Below are 20,192 nucleotides of genomic sequence, written 5' to 3' on the forward strand. Positions count from 1 at the left end.
AATAAAAAAAGTCCCATGCCGTTTACGTCGTCGCCCGCGCCAGGGAATCTGCTTAGCCGATCTCCCGACGCGTACTAACACTACGGCCTGCGGATTCCCCTCTTTGGTCCAAACCCTAATTTCCTCCCCCACGAAAACCTAATTGTCGATCTCGAATCCTACGGAGAGGCAACGAAGAGGACGATGGACGGCTTCCTGATCCGCCTTGGGTTCTCGTTGTTGCTCTCGTTCTCGGTCGCCGCCAGAGCGCTGAAACGCAAGTCCGTCGACTCCTCTGCTGTCCTCGTCGGGATCCCTATCATGGTGATCCACATGCTGGCCGGCTATAGGTGTGGATCCTCGTTCGGTTTTTTGTATGTGGAACTCTGGTGATCCGCCGTTTACTTCATCGTCTTTTTTGGGATCTTCGAAGGTTCGCGGCTCTGCTTCTGGTGTTCTTCTCGACGTCCTCGAAGGTCACGAGGCTTGGAGAGGCGAAGAAGAGGGCAACCGATGCGGAATTCAAAGAGGGAGGGCAGCGAAACTGGTGAGTTTTCTGAGCTCTTAAGCCGGTGATGCGAGAAAGAATCTCCGGAAGCTACGCTAAGCCCAGATAATTTCCTTTTCTTTTATCGTTATGACGGAAAAAAAGTGATTATTGAGGATTACATCTATGGACCTTCGTTCCAAAGATTACATCTTCATCTTCGGAAATCTTTGAATCTTTTCTTAAGGTATCTCAAGATACAAGTATTATTAGTAGATGATTATGGAAATCAGGGTAATTTCAACTTTCGGGTATCATCGATTGTTATATTTGTGAAGCATATATAATGTGAGTTAAAAATCTAGCTGGATCCGTTTTACAATGATTTAACGAGATCCTGACATCTCTTATCAGTTAACACGGAAACCATCTGATCTATATTCGCTGGCTGATATGAGGAGAAGAATTCCAGTATAAGCTAATGATCTATTAGATAATCACAAGCACAAATCTACCTAGGAAATCTCGTCATTGGAATCATGGACTTATTCCTGATGTCCTTTTTTTCCTACATTTAACATTCGCCACATGTCCTACACTAGAAACTTAGCACAATGACCTCTAGCTTGGTGCTAGCTATCCGAAATTTGTATTTCCGTATTTTATTTCAGGTAGTGGCTATATGAGAACATTATGCTGTAATTGATTGAATAAATTTTGTCTTGTGAATTTCATCAAATTCACCAACTATTTCATATGCTATTTGAGTTGTTATCTGTTTCATCTCTGAATGAAGTTGGGTGGTTAATAAAAATGGAATGACTAATTAATAGAAAGTTTCAGGTCGTATCGATCATCGTAAAATAAGGGAAGCTCAAGTAAGGTGCTTTGGACATCCTAAAAAAAGGTCCTTTAGTGCATTAGATCGATGGTGAATTAAGGGACAGGAAGACTTAGTCAGAATCAATACGAAAGCCATGATGCTCTAATGAGATTTCCCTTTAACAAAGTATATTAAGAACAGAATAATTGTCACCAATCCCCAAATTCCAGCACTAGTTTGAAAAACATGACACACTTAGATACCTTAATCATTTAGTAGCTTTTCATGAGAGACCATAATGCACATACTTATTCTGCATGATAATCGTCTATGTACCCTTTGTTTTTCAAGTTTACTGACCTCAAGAAGTGGATAAACTAGATTTTTTTTCTCTTGTAAAACTTTAGAATTCAAATTTGAACTGACTCTTGCACTTACGATTTTAGTTAATTAAGTAATATTAAGTCTACAGAAGTCAGCAATTTCTATTTCGATATCACTGTTGGGCATATCTTGAATTATGGCACCATACTGCAATTGTGTGATATTTGCATCAATGATCCATTCAGCAAATTTCTCGCCATGCTTTTTAATGCAGGTTTGGCTAACTCTACTTTACAGGATACAAGTTCTGTCAAATAGTATAATAGCAACTATTTTGGTGGTGATATTTGCTAGAATAACTCAAGGCCATGATAGGTGCTTGGATTCTAAAGATTCAACTGTAATAACTGCACTTTTGGGAGGTATTGTTGGGCATTATGCCTGTTGTAATGGGGATACTTGGTCTTCTGAACTTGGAATGCTTAGCAGTGCACAACCTCGACTAATCACAACCTTCAAGGTATCAATATATATATTTTTATCATATTTTAATCACCACATCTTATGCAGTTATTTCCTAAAATTTATTTTATAATAAATATGAATGACTGACTGAAATAAAGAAGAGATTTTTCTAGCTTTTGCGGTTTTCACCTTAATTCAGCTTCTACTATGGCATGGTTAATATGTTGCTTTTCATCGTAAGATGTATGACTGGTCATGTCATGCTTGTTTCGTGTAAATGATTGAAGGTTTGTGAGTGCCTATTGATCAGACTTGAAATGTTTTGATCGTCTTTTAAATTTTCCTGAGCTAATCTTGATATCTGATGACTTTTAATCTTCATGTCAGGCATGTGGATATCTTTCTGGGACTTTTGAAACAGTTCTTGAGACCTAAAATATCTCCTAATGCACTATGCATCCATGTCACCTATGTTTGGAACCATCAAATTAGTTATGGTTTATAACCAAGTTAAACTATTCACGGTTATCCTTGAATCCAATTTGATGTTATTTGTCTTACAATTAAAACTTGGAGCATGACTTATGGGGATTTTTCTTTGTGCTACAAAATTATATGCACCTAGAAGAGATGATCTTGGGATGTTTATGACATAATTGTGAAAATTTTTATGGTATAAGCCACTATTTTTCACAATAGAACAATATGAAGTTCTTCTCTTTCCAGCTAAAGATTATTTGTTCCACTGGCCATCTGATGTTTACATTTGTGCACCTTATAAAAGCTGATGCTCTCGTCTAATTTTTAGTGTCTGATGGTTGATAGTCATTATTTATCACATCTTTCTCTTGTTAGAAAGTCCGAAAAGGTACGAATGGTGGTGTCACTGTACATGGACTTCTAGCAGCTGTGGCAGCTGGCTTTGTTATCGGGGTGGCTTTTGCCCTAGTTGGATTGGTTACAACTGAATGTTCTGCAGATATAGCCAAGAGGCAGCTGTTTGTTGTTCCCATTGCTACAGCTGCTGGGCTGTTCGGAAGCCTGATTGATTCATTTTTGGGTGCCACACTTCAATTCAGTGGGTATTGCACAGTCCGCAAGAAGGTAACATGAATGTTTTTTTAATCTGGATTCCTCGTCTCACTCAGATTCTATGTCAAAAACTCTCTCTCAATTTTTGTTTGTATCGAAGCTCTTGGAAATAATGTGTCAAAATCTATATTCACTGTGAACTCTGGTTTCCTTTTGAAGGTGGTGGGAAATGAAGGTCCGACTGTTGTTAAGATCTCTGGAGCAAGTATACTAGACAACAATGCTGTGAATGCAGTGTCAATACTGTTAACAACACTAATTACCTCTGTTACATGCATGTATATCTTCTAACCATATGTTCAATAATTCTTTCCTTCACTATTATATGTATTTTGCAGTCCGGTCCATCTTCCATGATAGAAACTTGTATCCTTATCCAGAAGCAAACTGAATTAGCTAGTTCTGTATGTTTTTTTTGCCCTAGCTCTTGTACTCAGTCTGGATTTTCCATAGTGAAAGATAATGTAATTCCCAACACAGCTTGTTGGTAGTGCTGTATTAAGTTCAGCTGAATTATCTTTTGTGAAAGAGGAGGAACCACCATGGAGCCTACTCAACTACTTCAGGAGTATTTTGTAACTTTCTTTATGTTTTGTGGGTTATAAATTTTATCATATTTTCAGAGAACGTAACGTGCTAACTTAGCACCTTTTGCTGTGTCTACTAAATCCACCTGTTTATGGAGGATTGGCTGTTCTTCTGTGCTGGCATCCTTTTTGTTCTCTGAGGAGAGCATGGATCAGCCTGTATTAGATCTTTGCAGTAATCTATTCTTCTTTTTGGAAAAAAATAATTCAGCTGAATTATTATACAATTGTAATCTGTGAGAGCTTCTTGTATGAAACCTGAAACACATACAAACAATCTCGAAAAGTATATTGTTCCTCATCCATATTTTTTTCTCCTTTTATGTACACAAAAATCTTGGTTATGCTTCCCTTTTAACTCGATTACTTCATGAGATTGACTGGGATAAAACATGGTTAGGTTTGGGAATGTTTATGCGCCAAACGAGTGAAAAATGGATGAATGAGATGATTCTTAACATCGTTGGGTTTTCATAAGATCACGTGTAACTCTTAATATGCAAATATAACGAGCGACGAAAGGATTATTCGACATCTACATTAGCGTTGACGCAGATGTAATGTAACAAAAGGGTTGCTTGATAATTATATCGACAACGATGTAAATGCAGAACGATTCTCAAATTCAAATCGTAGGTTTTTTCACAGTGACAGGCTTCTAACCTTTATGTTAGACCCACATGCCAGAATGAGGAGCTCGAACTGCAGAAAGCCACCAGACCACTTGAATAGTATATGTCTTTTGTCCAGATTTCAGAAGAAACAAATTATGAACAATGACAATTAATTACACAGCAGACACCGACATGACTCCAAAGTGAAAATCTTATTGGCAAGGGACAAATATGAGGGTGAATAAAATGGAACAAACAAATAACACGAGCAATTCTATACGATCTCCATCTCTTTTCTACAGAGATTGGTATTTGGCAGTAGGGCAAGAGATATAGAAAGAGGGCTTCAATTAGCTGACTCCATCCTGCCCCAGTGGATGATGGAAATCAGTAGTTAACCCATCCATTGATTGATCCATCATGCACTCCCAGCTCCAAGTGGCTTCATTTTTTAAAGCCCCTGCGCATGCTTGGGCTGCCAATCTGTTCGACACCTCACGATCTCGGCCCCGCATTCCATACGCAGAAGATGCTGGCACTCGATGCTGGCATCCGGTGAACCATCGGGACTCTTGTCTGAGACAGCACTGAGTGATTGCAGCATGCTGTCTCTCCCACATTCCCGCCTGTATTCCAAAGTCATGCCTGCAAGTTCATGGCTCTCTAGGATTGAGGTTGGTACACTCTGCATAATAAAGAGAAAAGATGGGTTATCATTTAGAACTACACAAATACTTGATCATGCTTCCAATGTATTTGTAGCAGGTCCACCGATCTAATACTGTTAGGTGCAAATGGATAATATTCAACATGATCCAACATATTCAACTGTTTCAATTTTAAAAGCCATAGCAATGCTGGTCAGGAATTTTTCAACATAATTAAACATTTTTAAGAGAATCCCTTCAAAGAATCAACCAAGTTCTTCTTAGTTTCTCAACTAAGAATCAACCTAGTTCGCCATAGCAATGAGCTATTTCTTACATGAGTCAGATACAACACTCACCCAAAAGTGCCCACTATATATGCTCATAAGTCAACTAAATTACCTCAAGGATCCAGCCAATATACTTGACATTGTTCACATGTTGATTGATATCCAAATCACCCCATCGAGGCTGCAATTAGTAGCAAAGCAAGATACTTGGAAACTACTCGTACGGCACAAACAGAAACAAGCTGATAAAGAAAATAAGAACCAAAGATACAGAATGCAGACTTACAGTCAGCCCCCTGCGAACATAATCTGCAGTATTATCTTCAAGCTTCGGAAGCTTTCTGCTATCCTCATTTATAACAGGATCACGGTCCACAAAATAGGATCCTATCTCTTCCCTAACTTCCTCTGGAAGTTTAGACAATCTCCCAGTCTGTTTGTTCATCATTACCCACACACTGCAGGCGAAGACCAAAACCAGGAAACGTCAAATAAGCTGAACAATATTTGCATACAGACACTACGAGATGCATACTTGTGAACTTTTGAACCACCGAACAACATCTTCAAAACAAATTCAATGAACGTTAAATACATATATATACACCTGGTTGCTCTGAGAACAGTTTGACCTGTTTGATAGTCATGAACATGCCAATCACGGCGCATCCCATGTTTCCCAGATGGAGCCACCCATGTATCTACTTCAACGACATCCTCCCTGAAATACAAAAAGTTAAAAACAATGCACAACTACAGTTCTCATACTATATAGTTTCTGTAGAAGAAATAAAAATAATTCAATTTGCTCAATCAAGCAATGGTGATCCACCCTGGAAGGAACAAAAAATGAGAATCAAAACCTAAACAACAGAAACAATATGTTTAAAGAAAGCAATAAAATATGGTACTAAAAGTTCAACTCAATCATCTTGGTCAGAAATATTAAGAAGCTATAAGTCCAACATATATGGCAAATGATCAAGGTTGTCCACTTGACCTGATCAAGTCAAACTTCTGTAGAGTTGTTCCTTGAAGGAAAATCTGTTACAGGCACATCATATAATCAACCAATGACACCAGAGTTTGAACAACATAACAAAACCTCAACAGAGGAGTTCAAAGATAGAAGGTTTTTCTAATAAGAAGTTAACATATATTTTTCCTCATTTATAAATTATAAACATGAAAAGAAAAATGAGTGAGCTAATCTAGCAGCTGATGCTGAAAATCCAGAGCAGTGATGACCAACAACATAGTGCAGGATTCGAAGGGTAGGGAAGGAAAGGTTGGCACATAGCACGTATAAGGTTATAAATGACTCATTATCAAGACCTTAACTGGTCCAATAACTCAATCAATTTATAGCTTTTAACACAATAATAATTTTCTAGTTTGCTACTGCAACTGCTTTCACACTATGAATAAGTGATCCAAGAAGAATGATGACAGCATATACCAGAACAAACTAGAGTTTGAAAACTGAAAAGATCATTCAGACCAAATTCTGCTTATGGTTTAGTGAAGAAAATCTACAGTAGCCAGAATCAGACAAGCAGCAAGCATACATGTTCAGATCTAAAGAAAATTTCTTGCATTCATGATCCTGCTTATAGTTCAAGCTAAAGGCAAAAAAGGCACTCAAGACCAATTATTTTTGTCATAAATCAAGGAGAAAAGCAAACGTACTGGCTTAGACAAAGAACATACCAGGAAGGATATTGTTCTACAAGGACCTGCATCTTGGTCACAACCCAAATCAAATTTCTCTTACTCATTTGAGGTGTCGAACCAAAGCCATCACCCAGGAGCCCAGCACTTCTTACATGGTTAAGGGCTGTTTCCTGCATAACATATTTTTATATATAATAAGAGCAAGCGTTAATATATGTGAAACCAAGCAGTAATCTACCACCAAACCTGTAGATGGTTCATCAAAGTCTCTATAGAAGCTGTTCCATCAGCCCCTATCTCATATGATCTGACGGAGAAGTTCTGCCTGAAAACTAATCCATCCTGCATTATTTTCCCAAGGTCGAATGCGTCACCAAGCATGTCAGGCCTCCTGGGCTTCCAGTCAATAAGGGTAAACTGCTTCTCTGCGGCCAAGAAAATGGTTGTTATGGCAGCAAAAAGAAAGCTCCAGTCCGGCAATTGATTGTAGAATGTCCTCGATGCTGAGGGAGCATCTTCCTCAATCTTTTGGGTATCGATTTTCAGGCCGATCTTAGTCCCGTTAACCTTTGGAAGAGCTTGGGCCTGTGTCTTGACCTCCATGGTGCCTGATGACGAAATAGGCTTGGCTACAATGCCACGGACGTCCAAGTTTTCAGGGCTGTCGGTGACGGCCTTCAATGATGCTTTTGCTGAGACCACAGAGGAGGAAGATGGGACAGGGAAGAAGGCCGAAACTGTCGTGGAAGCAAGCATGACGGAGAACAAAAGATTCCGATACTTTTGTCTGAATTAAGGATCACAAGAAGTCAAAAAAGACAATTTTGTGAGCACAGGAAGATCAAAGTTTGTTGGTAAAAGATTAGATATGAAGTACTGAATCTGCAGAAGTGATAAACACCAAGATCTCCTTTTTTTTCTCTTTATGTGAATCAAACAAGATATAATTTAACACCAAATATATTATAAATAATCCAACAGTGCAAGCTAATCAGATTAATGATAAAATACTAAGCAAATCACGAGACAAGATTTATGTGAAAAAATCCTTCAATATGAAGGGGAAAAACCACCAACAAACCAGATAAAACTTTCACTATAAAATAATGGGATTATAAAGTTCACGCTCCCTGGACTAATTAGAGAATATCAAATATTATATGAAATCCAGGCACTCATATGAATTTCAAAAAATTAGAGAGAAAAACTGAATAGCAGAAGAAATCTTTAAGATCTACATCGATCAATTCAGAAAGCATGATGTCTTGATCAATATACCAAAAATCATACCAATCAAAATCAATTTCACTCACCAATCATTGAATCTTTCTTCTTCCCAGATGAAAGCCTCTTTTCTTCCTGCTACGGCTACCTTTTAGATTTTTCTCATCTAACTGATTAGGTTTAGAGTTTTTAATTAACTCTCATGTGTCCCACCAAAGTCATGGGCGGGAGACCACCCAACAAAGTTTACAGATCTCATGCATCAACTCATGAACAACATCTTACCACCACTTCACCAAAGGCGACAAATGTTCCCGTAGAAATCAAGAGAAAAAAAAAGAGGAAACTGGACAATCTAACAGTACCGAGTGTCAAAAACATTTGACCAGCTTCCAAACTAAACCATTAATGTCCAGAAAAATCAAACCACGGACGAACTGAATAATTCCGACAATTTTTACCGAAAGGAATTCAGAAAAGACTAAATATTTCCACTAATCGACCCAAACATTTCAATACAAAAAAAAAAAAACCAAACGCAATCCGGCTGTCAAAAATCCATCTGTCACTCACTCAGCAAGAACATTAGCTCACATCGCATCATACCTAAATCGTAGTTCGCGAAATCCCCCTACAAATCAACAAAAAAGAAAAGAAACTTCATAAAGTAATGATGAAGTCGAAGCCAAAAACCCCAAGACACCGCTGCAAAATCCGACTACAATCGAACATACTGCAGAACCATTCCTCAAGAAAGCACATATGCAGGAAGAAAGCAACAGAATTGGAAAGACAGATCCGGTATCGATGACCTCAAATGTTCGCGAGGCAGAGGACGCAAGCGGCAAAGAGACTCCACCAGGTTCCTGCACCCGGCAACGAATCAGCACGCAAGATTCTCCGAGATTCCCTTCTCCTCCTCCTCCTCCTCCACAGTCTGAACTGCCTCCACCTTCCGTGACAGAAGAATCGAGATGGACGGAAACAGAAAGGACAAGCCTTTCCTTTCTTGTCGTCCTCCCAAATTCCAAAGCCAGAGGTTCTGTGGAGGGAGCCAAACCCACCACCTTATTTATACACGTACGCGGCCATACCCACCCGCATAATTACGTGTACAGAGTTTTCGCGACACTAAATTCTTCTATGCGACTTCATGTCTGCCGTCGATGTTATCCTTCAAACGATCCACGCCCCTCATTTGCGCCGTCGCCAGCCATCTTCACTGCTTTTAGCCAACAGTAGAAATCTATCAAACCGACACAGATCTCTCACAAGACATAGTTGAGATCGAAGACACTAGCAATCGGACAAGGTGTGAATTATCCTCCTGAGTATTCTGTGTTTGTTCTTTAGGATACTGATGAAGCCTAACGAGAGCATTCAATCCTCAAGATAGTTTTGCTGTTTCATGAACTTGCAGGGACACAAACTTCAGCTGGGGGATGACTGTCTCAAAGAAGATTTGGGGCAGGTTTTCTGTCTCTATACTTTACAAGGTAATGAAGTATACAGTGGTCTTCTAGATCCTTGAAAGATTCGGTGAGAATCCAGCTCATGATTTATCAAAGATTCTCTCATATAATTCATAGTTTATTAAGAATATGAATTATCTCCTCAACACCATTCCATCAGCTATTGGATAAAAAGTAATAAGATCATTTCATTAAATGTTTAATAAATTTGATCTTAGAAATAATGTACTTTTATTTATGAAAATTTAGATAAACCTTCCATATATATATATATATATATATATATATATATATAATGACATATAAGGTTAAGAAATATTCTTATAATGACATATATAACTTGTATGACCATTTTTCTCCTCGTGATTGAATTGAAGGCATTCTGAACTGCCAACCATAATCTTCACTTCATACGAAACCTCAATCGATGCAAATCATGTCCTCCGTAAGCTAAAAGCGAGATCTATCTACCCCATAATGTCTCCCTCTCCTCTTCCAGAGGCTAAGAGATTGACATATAACTACATCATGATGTCTGTGGAAAAGGGAGAAGCTTCGCTGGATGTTGTGAGTGTTGAATGAGGACGAAGTTTGCTGCATTCTCAGACTGACAATAGGTTTGAATTTGACTTTGTTTCGGATTGTGATGACTCCTTCTAGTGTTTGAGTTTAAATGAAATCAACAACAACATCATAACAATAGCAGCATTTCTTTTAGTTTTCTTTCAGAATAATAGATTAAGCATATGAGTTATATATTTTATTTCTAAAATACTCTATTATGAAAATTGGATGTATAAAGCTATGATAAAATGTTTTCTTGGATCTAATAAAAATTAAAAGATCAAGCTGTAAAAAGTGCTATATGAAGATTAAAAAAAGGATTTTTAAACAAAAAATATATATATAATTCATCCATCAAGCAATAGTAAATGAAAGTACCTTCTGAATTCTCCCCAAATGATATTTGACTATTCCATCACTTGAACATGAAAAACAGTATCTGCAATTCAAATTTTATCTGATGAAACCAAAACCAAGCTATAAAATGTAAAGCCTGGTAGCATTAATGTAAAGAAATGGCATTTTTTCTGACTTGAACTGAGATTAGTCTCACTAATTACATAAGGAAGATGATCTACAGCATGCAGAGAGAGAGAGAGAGAGAGAGAGAGAGAGAGAGAGAGAGAGAGAGAGGCGTAACAAAGGATTATGTCATACCTTATTAATTAAATGACATGTAGTTTGCAACCATTAATGAAAACTTATGGAAAACTTGTGGGCAACAGCAACATAAGAACACCACATGCCATTTAATTCATAAGATACAAATCATGTCAGTTTCGTTGGCTTCTACTCAAAGAGACTGTTCTTTACTTGCCCTTTTCTGTCGTTTTAATCATTGAACAAGACTAATTGAGCTCCTCGTATCATATCAATAATGACCAGTCGAGTTAGGAGAGAGTTGTTGACCTACAACGACAAGAACACTTCAAAAGATATTGTGATACGAGTGGACATGTATCCGATACACACAAATTCAAGACATACAACCAACATGGATTAAACCAAACTTGGAAGCTAAACCTTTCTTAATTATCATAGAAAAATAATAAAAATTAGAGGGCTCAGATAGTCCACTTCAAATCGTCCGTCCTAAATCCAATCAAAAGGGTACTATAAAGCAATTTAAATCGATCGAATAGACACGATAACTCGAAAATAAATTATTTCCTAGTCATTACCTTTTAATAATAGAATAATAACATGATCTTATATGATACTGAACCGACTCCGGTGCCTACCTTGCTACCCGGGTTGATCCCCAACCGGTTTAAGTGGGGCGGTTCGGTTTAGGAAGTGTCGGTACACCGGCCCATTACAGGCCGAAGTTTCGCGGCCCAGTTTGGGTAGTCACGTGCGTTGGCCAAGCTCAGCACGGGCCGGCGCGGGGCGCGCCTTCGTGTCCTTTAGCCCCTTCCATCGTCCGGTGGACCCACCCGCGTGTGGGCGGTCGCTGACGCCCCCATTGCCCTTCCTCCGATCCGCTCCTCTCCCTTCTCCTCCTCCTCCTCCTCCTCACGTCGACCTCCCTCTGTTCCTCCTTAGCTGCCGACGGAGGATGAGCTTCGACGGGTGAGAACGGAACGGCTTCTGAGTTCCGACCTCAAAGGCACCGTCTTTGATATTTACCATTATTCGATCGAAAATATATTAAAAAGGGCCGGCAGCTTTAGGCCGTGATCGAGTTACGGGCCGCAGTCAATTGATGGCGAAGGAATAGCGATTTTCCGGGTGAGTTCGGTCTCCGATCCCTCCCTCCCTCCCTCTCTCTGGTTCTGTTGTCTTTAATTGTAGAGGCACCCCTTGATTTCGAGGTGTGTGGTCGAATCTTGGTGGATTGTTGTTGAGCTCGCTTCCTCATGGTTTTGTTGATGATTCCTTCCTTGTTGCCGTTGGATGCTTCGGTTAGGGTTTTTGTGTGGTTGTTGGAAAAAGTCGATGACCTGGAAATTTCCCGTTGATTAGACCTGTGTTTCTGACGATGCACTGTAGCTGCAGGTTATTTCTTGTTCTTCTTCTTAATTTTCCTTTGTTTTATCTTTTTATCGTGTCATTTTGGTGCCTTGATGGAGTTGATGTTCTTAAAATTGTGGGAAAGACTACGGATTTTGGTGTCATATAGCACAATGAAACGGTTCAATCGAGATATTTTGGTTGGAAATGACATAAAGGGAATGATATTGAGGAAGGCCCGATCCGCCTACCTTAGTATGATCAAGTTGGTATTAATCCTCGAAGTGCATGCCATAGTTTCCAGTATTAGGTATTTAAAAGATTGATGAGCATTCGTGGATTACGATTGGGTTACCTGTATCCCAGAAGAAGGACGTGATGTATATTATCTGACTGTATTATATATTGGCCTTGCTCTTATGATCCCAAATTTCAGAGTTTAAAAAAAAATATTTTCTCCATGCATAGGAATTAATTATTTTAAGCCTTAGATTTCACTGTCTTTTGAGGTTGATTCAGCTACATTTCCATGATCTATGAACTACTTTATTTGTATGAACAACATGTGTCCCATTTTGCAGTTCTCATTTCAAACTTCAAAGGCTATTTACGATTGTTGAAAAGAAAATAGTTCCAAGATAAAGAAATATAATTCATCAAAGTATCAGATTCTCACTGATCTGAAGTCAAAGCTGGGAATTATCTGTTGCTGCCACAGATCTGTGCCTAGGACTCTGTGAAATATACTCCACCTGTCTTTCAAGAAGACGCATAGGAAAGTGGCTAAATGTTTTTTATTGCTACTTTCCTATGCTAGTTTCTTTTTCACTCGCTGCGGTGAATGTTGATGGCTGTTCCCTCTCTGGAACTACATAGTGAGGGTGAGACTGACAGGCATCCTTTGCTGATGGATCGGGCAACTACTTCTAATGGACATGAACACATAATTGATGTACCACGAGGCATTAATGGAGATGTGGATAATTTGTTTTCTGAATCACATAATCTGGATGGAAATTCAACCAACACAACTCATGTCTTGCAAGCATCTCCAGTATCACCAGATGCTGCTAATTCCAGAAATGCTTCCCTAATTAGGAGAGGTGATAATTATGGTCGACGTGGTAGAAGCCCATTAAATTCTGGTTTGTGGATCTCAGTTGAACTTGTTGTTAATGTGAGCCAAATTATAGCCGCTATCATCGTGCTCTCCTTGTCGAGATATGAACATCCACAAGCTCCATTATTTGAATGGATCATAGGTTATACAATAGGCTGTTTTGCTAATCTTCCCCATCTATATTGGCGCTACACTCATCGCAATGGCCAGGGATCTGCGCAAGAGTCCGATCGCTCAAATCAGAGAACCACTCACAACAATCCTCCTGAATCCAATGCTTATACAACTAGTTTTGTTACTCAAGCCTCAGGGCGAGAAAGTGACAATGCCGTTGCTCCCATAGCACAAGTCGGACAAGACATGGTAATTGCTAATACAAGGTACTGTTGCATGAAATACCTATATGGGCATTGTAAATGCTTGTTTACTTCTTTCAAATTCTTTGTTTTTTGTGCTCTGAGCTTACTTGTTTGACAAAATAATGTGCTATAGTTGCTTCATATCAAAGATAAGTTTGAGTATTGTCATACATGCATATTGCTGCCTCAATTTGTATTATGTGGTGTTAAAATTTTGGTGAAATTTAATATTAGCTCTTGAGATCTTTCTTTTTTCAAGTTTTGCTGCTATTGTTTAGATCTCAATGCCTGGAAATTTGATTGCTTCTCTTTGTATTGGATATGTGCATCAGAATTTTCACAAAAGATAATTGTTGGGTTTGCTCATTGTTTGTACCACAGATTGTCACTTGATAGAAGATTGAACTAATCTGTGTGTACCATTGTTAGTGATTTCTTTCCTGGATGATTTCTTTTTAGATGGAATTGATTAGTGAGGGAGGTTGACATATATTTAGTTCATGGAAAGTCCAAATGGAATGGTGACATATATTTAGCTTAAAGAAAGTGAAGTTTTTACAAACTTCATAATTATCAGCTAAAACTTATAAGGTAGAAGCTATAATAAAAAAAGAGTTATATGCAAGTCAAAGTTATCATGCTTTGCAAAAGACATTGACCAGAAATGGGAATAGAATACATTGAAGATCATTTGTTTCTCCAGAAAAAAATTGAGAATTGTTGAACGTGATTTCCCAGAAAAAAAGGTTCATAAATTAATTCATGTGAACTCCATGTTACATATCTTATTATCCAAGCCTTGCAGACCACTTTATTTGTCTTCTCACAGTTCCACCTCTTTTTATTGATTTGTATCTATGCTTTGCTGGTTTTATCTTTATGATGATGGATGGGATACAAACGAAAAAATAGGGGAGGGGGGAGGGTGGTTGGGGAGTGGGAAGCATTGAGAAATAATCTTATGTTGTAAAGATGGAGGAAATTCTTAGATATATGCTTTCTTTAATTTTGTGGTACCCTATAATGATTTTCGAAGATCTTTACCAGGAAATTAGTCTTTAGTAGGATTTAGTAGGTGTATCTATCATTCATTCCTTTTCCAACTCACTTTTCTAATTTCGAGGTTAAAGTGGACTTCTGCATTAGCATTTAGGACTCCTCCATTTGAATCTTCCCTGAGTCACTAGTTTACAAACTGAACTGCACTTTTAGCAATAGTGAGATAAGAAGGGTTTAGGCCTCATTCATCAGCAGGTTGCTCGACACAGGTCTGGCTTATTGAATAATTGTTTGGACTTACATTAGCTGGATTTAGTTATCTTGCCAATCGCCAACCTAGACTGTAGATGATGATGAATGTGTATGATTATGATCAAACCAGAAATTTTAGAGATAGCAATGTGTTATAAGCATGGTAGTGGTGCAGATTGTATCGAATGGATATAGGTTCAATGTTCAAGTTCTCGTGCATGTTCACTTAGACCTGTTCAGTTTTTATGGTGCTGATGATGGTATGGACAGTTGTAGTTTAATATTATTCTCAACCTCCTAAATTAGAGTGCAAACAGGAGCATTTGCAGTAACTAGCAACACAAAAGTGCCAAGAATGCCAACGCAGATTCCCTAGGTAGTCTAAAGACAAGATAGTATAATTTGTGTTCTTCTTTGTTTTTTCATCTACAAAAGTCAACATTATTGAAGTAAATGAAATGAACAAGCTTCTATAAGAAATTAAGTGGCTATATCTACTGCAGCAGCAACAACAATAAGCCGTAATGTCCGAGTTATTAGGGGTTGGCTACATGGAGCTTTTCCTACTATTAAGCTCATACAAGGTAATATCTCTAGTTAAATCAAGAACATTGATAAGAAATTAAGTTGCTAAGTGTAACACCCTACTCTTAGTCTCACCCCTACATGCATGATTAAAATAGGAAGTTATTTTTCTGATCTTTTATTGCTATTAATAGGAAGGTAGTGGAAAAGTAGGTAATCTTAAAAGTAAAACATACTAGTTTACTAAATCAAGTGACACGATTTCCCTTATATACAATGATTTTGACACATGTACATAATTATAATCTCTAACTAAATGAAAAACACACACATAACATGTCCAAAATTTATACACATAAAAATGCCCACAAATCATCGTCCATATTTGCACTGGCATGGGTTCGCACGTGTCATAAAAAACACGTGCACCCCCTCGTACTGTACGTCATTATGTATGTATCACACAATACATTTTCATCGCAATTCTTATATTTTTATGCTTATGTAATATGTACATTAATATTGAGCTCATCTCTAACTTACGATAATTATATCATTCAAGATATATTTTTCAAAATATATTATAAATACAATAATTTATATGACTAGTATTTTGCAGTGAATTAAACTTATACTTATCTGATTTAACTTAAAAATAAAGATGCCAGTGAAAGATCACGTTCCTTAATAATTAAGTGTGTTAGGTAGTAGTTCACTTATCAAATTGGAAGCATAGGGTCATGAGATGTCTTGATTAAGAACCTTATCTTTTGAATTATTAATTTATAATAATTAATAATAATTATTCATAGAAAATTTTGATAAAATCCCTTATTAAATAAACTATACTCAACCAAAAAATTCATTTAAATTCTATTATCAATTTTTCAACAATTCACTCTATAATCAAATAACTAGTTAGTATCAATCAAACCATCGTGTAATTCTGCGAAGAAATTTTACTTCATTATTCTAGCTGATCAAACGATCTTGAATTATCATGAAATTTTATAGATAACTAGAAGATATATAAAACTAAATACATACCAAATTTTAGCTTGGAACAAAATCATTTAGTGGTTAAACTATTCTTCCAAATCAACTGTCAACAACTATTCTGTTATATTGAAAGTGGGTTGGGGCTATCCGAACTTATAAATCTTATATCTTGGTGCACAGAGGTGGTATTCACTCAATTTCAAATCTCACATAACCTTAGGGGAACTTTTTAAAACATATCAAAAGAATAGAGCCTAATTATATTCCTAAGGGGGTTAATTCAACTCGAATAGAATCGTTTCTTAGAAAACAAAGGATTTTGAGTACTTCATATTAGGACACTCATAATGCCATGCATCAATCTCAGATTAAAGTCATACTTGATGCCTTAGAAACATAAGAGATTCATACAAAATATATCAAAAAATTAAAGATTAATTTGAATCTTATGTTGAGTTTTTCTTACCTCAATCTTCCTTAGAGCTTGGGTTTCTTGGTCTCCATGAAGATAATGAAAAGTTGAGAGAATGACTGAAGAATGAGAGAGGATCACGGGTTATCAGGTGGGTAAGGAAGATAAGGCCAAGATATGGTAGAGGTGCTTAAGAGGTTACCTTGAGGTCTAGGGTTCAATACTCTTAGACCTTATTTCAAGTTTTTTTTTTACTAATATAATTTTAATGTTTTAACAAAGTCTAATTTGGTTTGATAAAGATGACATTTTTGGTCTAAACTCATCTTTCAATCTCACTTATATATCTCAAAATTTTTAGTATAACACTCCTTTTTTATTTATATCTCCATTTAATTTTTCATTACTCCATCCATGCCTAGGTAGCATATTATCCTACATATACATGATGTTTGAAACTCAAACTTTTTTACTTTAATCATGGTCAGACTCATTTAAGCTTTGAGATTCACTTAAGGTCAATTAAAATTAAACTATCATTTTTAGTCGCTATATGCATGCTTATTATCATAATTTAACCTTATACTTAAGTTTGCTAGCACACTTTAGCTTGTTGCCCTGAAGGATCATGTCTTTTGCCGACAAAATATGCATAAGATAGACATTGATGCTTATGCATGCTCAACTAATATTTCGTAGAACATTATAAATAACATTTTTGTAAAGCATGTATTTCAACTTTAAAGGTCGAAAACATGAGCATATCTTTTATCATATTTATGAAGCATAGACATCACAAATTATATCACTTAGTAAGGGTAACATATATATATTATTTGTACTTCTATTGACATGCTAGTTGGAATTCAATGTGTGTGAGACTTGGGCATTACATGAAGTGTGTAAAAGTATATCATCTGTTATGCTTATAAGATATGATCTTTGTAGGTTTAAAACCTTACCGAGAAACATATAATAAGAAATTTCGAACTGGAAGATTCAGGTGAAGAAACAGGCAGAAGGAACTTGGGAGGGAGATCAACAAACTTAGATGGAAGCAGTGAATCAGTTTAGTAACTGTTTTTTGGGCTACAGACATTGAAATAACCAATTGCAAAATGAGATCCTTAAAGCACATGAACTGTCCGTACTATTATGCAGTTTCACTTGTATTAAGTACTGATTCCATGGTGACCTAATTAATCGAGACCGATGCATATTCAAGCTATTAGTGATGTCATGTTTTGTGAGTATATATTGTGGGCTTACTTTCTATATTGTAATCAACTGCAGCTTCATTTCTTTTTTCATTTTGTTGAGTTACTCTTCAAAATTTACTCTTTTTAATTCTGGTATTTCATTTGCTGTTTTTGCAGGATTAATGCACTTGTGGATCATTTCAAGATGGCTTTGGATTGCTTCTTTGCTGTCTGGTTTGTTGTTGGAAATGTGTGGATGTTTGGTGGGCATGCCTCTTCCGAGGATGCACCTAATATGTACAGGTTTGAATATGTTAATACTCACATCTCAATCATATACAGTTATCAATATTTGATTATGTATATTTTCTCAATTACAGGTTATGCATAGTGTTCCTTACTTTCAGCTGTATTGGATATGCCATGCCTTTCATTCTGTGTGCAATTATCTGCTGCTGCTTGCCATGCATAATTTCTGTCATGGGCTTTAGAGAGGATATGGGCCATGACAGAGGTGCTACATCTGAGTCAATAAATGCATTGCCAACGTACAAGTTCAAATCTAAGCGGCGGCGGGCTAGGGATGAGTCCGGAAGTAACTCAGAAGGTCAGGGTGATGGTGGGATATTGGCTCCTGGCACTGACAGAGAGCGATTTGTTTCTAACGAAGATGCTGTAAGTGTTTCTTGACATGTGTCCATATTCATCATTCAGTTGTATCTGCAAAAAATTATGGATCTGCTGTGAGCATGATCATTCGCCTAAATTTGTGGTAGCAATGATGATGATCATAGATGCCCATATTGTTGCCAAAATAATTTAGCATCAATGTTAATTGTCTGGTTTATTCAGTCTGCTCTGCCTTTTTTGTAGGTTTGCTGCATATGCCTGGCTAAATATGTTGACAATGATGAACTTCGTGAACTTCCATGCACCCACTTCTTCCACAAGGATTGTGTGGATAAATGGCTGAAGATAAACGCTCTCTGCCCTCTCTGCAAATCTGAGGCTGGGAGCACCACCACATCTTGAGGGTCAAAGAGTGAACATCATGTTGGAGGACAATAAAGGTGAGAAGTGGTATAGAAACATGGTAAAAAATGCAGTAATGCCATACTTATTGGCAGAGATTACCCATCGACAATCTGGATCGACAATCTAGACCTGGAAACTCTCCTGAGAAAGCCTGCATTTGTAAATGTACATATTGAAGAGTCTGTAGCCTGTAGCTGATCGATCCTGATTACACTAGAGTTGTTTTTTATTGGGTGCTTTGGGCGGTTCTCGCAGCTTCCAGATAAATGTCTATATTCTGTTTGCCTATACTACCAGATAAATTATGCTTCAACATCACATCCGGCAAAATTATAGTTGAATATTCTCAATGCTGGATTAATTGTGGATGAAACCATGTTCTATTGATATAAAGCTATGCATCACCAAGATGGAGAACCGGAAGATCTCAGAGATATATTGTTCACTATGTCATGTATGGATAGGTTAAAGAGCACTGCAATTTTATTATCAGCTAAGTGTAGGAGGAATGTGCTGTTCCACCTGTTGATGGATGTATCCACCGTGGACAAACATGTTTGATCATAAGCATTCTATTTTGACAATGAATTCTTGTGTTTGGCGTATCTAAGCTTTTATTCATTGACATTCTCTATTCAGTTGGTCTAAATGTATATGAATGTTGAGGACAATTCTAGTGTACCTGACAATAAATATATTCCTTCTTGGACAAATTGGAAGAGTTATAATTATCAAGCACGATTGTGTAGTATGGTAGTGTAGATGCTATATGTTTGAATTGTGGAGAATAATTGTTAAGCCAGTCTTCAACTTTTTGATGCCAATCTGTTGCATAATACTTTATAAGCAATTTATACGTTGGGAGTATTTGGTTGTATTCAATTGGAAACGTCAAATCCAATTCACTTGCAACCTAACATACAAGTGCGTTAATTACGTATTATCTATTAACCTAACGTATAAGTAGATTAATTATATATTATCTATTTTCTCTCGTAATTAGACATTTTAATTTTTAGTATCGCGATCTTTATACTTTAAAAATTTACATTGAAGTCCTTATGATTATGAAAGTAAAACATCTAGTTCGATTTATC

The 20,192-nt window shown here is 37.1% G+C and overlaps 3 protein-coding genes across 5 annotated transcripts; 2 read left to right on the plus strand and 1 right to left on the minus strand.

Moving 5' to 3' along the window:
* The first annotated feature begins 25 nt into the window (after positions 1 to 25).
* LOC135675599 (protein PGR-like) lies at positions 26 to 3,683 on the plus strand. Its single transcript, XM_065185905.1, has 5 exons — positions 26 to 329; positions 413 to 526; positions 1,911 to 2,133; positions 2,934 to 3,182; positions 3,330 to 3,683. The coding sequence occupies exons 1-5, from the start codon at positions 184 to 186 to the stop codon at positions 3,459 to 3,461; spliced, it is 864 nt and encodes a 287-aa protein (XP_065041977.1). The 5' UTR covers positions 26 to 183; the 3' UTR covers positions 3,462 to 3,683.
* Positions 3,684 to 4,460: 777 nt separating this feature from the next.
* LOC103986595 (palmitoyl-acyl carrier protein thioesterase, chloroplastic) lies at positions 4,461 to 9,245 on the minus strand. 3 transcript variants are annotated; one of them, XM_009404626.3, is made up of 7 exons: positions 9,019 to 9,245; positions 7,229 to 7,769; positions 7,019 to 7,152; positions 5,916 to 6,029; positions 5,595 to 5,766; positions 5,421 to 5,489; positions 4,461 to 5,056 (listed from the first exon to the last, which is right to left on the minus strand). In XM_009404626.3, the coding sequence occupies exons 2-7, from the start codon at positions 7,736 to 7,738 to the stop codon at positions 4,823 to 4,825; spliced, it is 1,233 nt and encodes a 410-aa protein (XP_009402901.2). In that variant the 5' UTR covers positions 7,739 to 7,769; positions 9,019 to 9,245; the 3' UTR covers positions 4,461 to 4,822. The 3 variants fall into 3 exon arrangements, with proteins under 3 accessions (XP_009402901.2, XP_009402902.2, XP_065041978.1); XM_009404627.3 differs by lacking the exon at positions 9,019 to 9,245 and adding an exon at positions 8,296 to 9,002; XM_065185906.1 differs by lacking the exon at positions 5,421 to 5,489.
* A 2,425-nt stretch (positions 9,246 to 11,670) lies between these two features.
* LOC103986596 (E3 ubiquitin-protein ligase At1g63170) lies at positions 11,671 to 19,808 on the plus strand. The gene is made up of 5 exons (XM_009404628.3): positions 11,671 to 11,973; positions 12,777 to 13,695; positions 18,238 to 18,363; positions 18,441 to 18,735; positions 18,934 to 19,808. Exons 2-5 carry the CDS (start codon positions 13,037 to 13,039, stop codon positions 19,090 to 19,092), a joined length of 1,239 nt encoding a protein of 412 aa, XP_009402903.2. The 5' UTR covers positions 11,671 to 11,973; positions 12,777 to 13,036; the 3' UTR covers positions 19,093 to 19,808.
* The last annotated feature ends 384 nt before the right edge of the window (positions 19,809 to 20,192 follow it).

Source organism: Musa acuminata, chromosome BXJ1-6 (genome assembly GCF_036884655.1).
Source record: "Musa acuminata AAA Group cultivar baxijiao chromosome BXJ1-6, Cavendish_Baxijiao_AAA, whole genome shotgun sequence".
Classification (NCBI taxonomy): domain Eukaryota; kingdom Viridiplantae; phylum Streptophyta; class Magnoliopsida; order Zingiberales; family Musaceae; genus Musa; species Musa acuminata.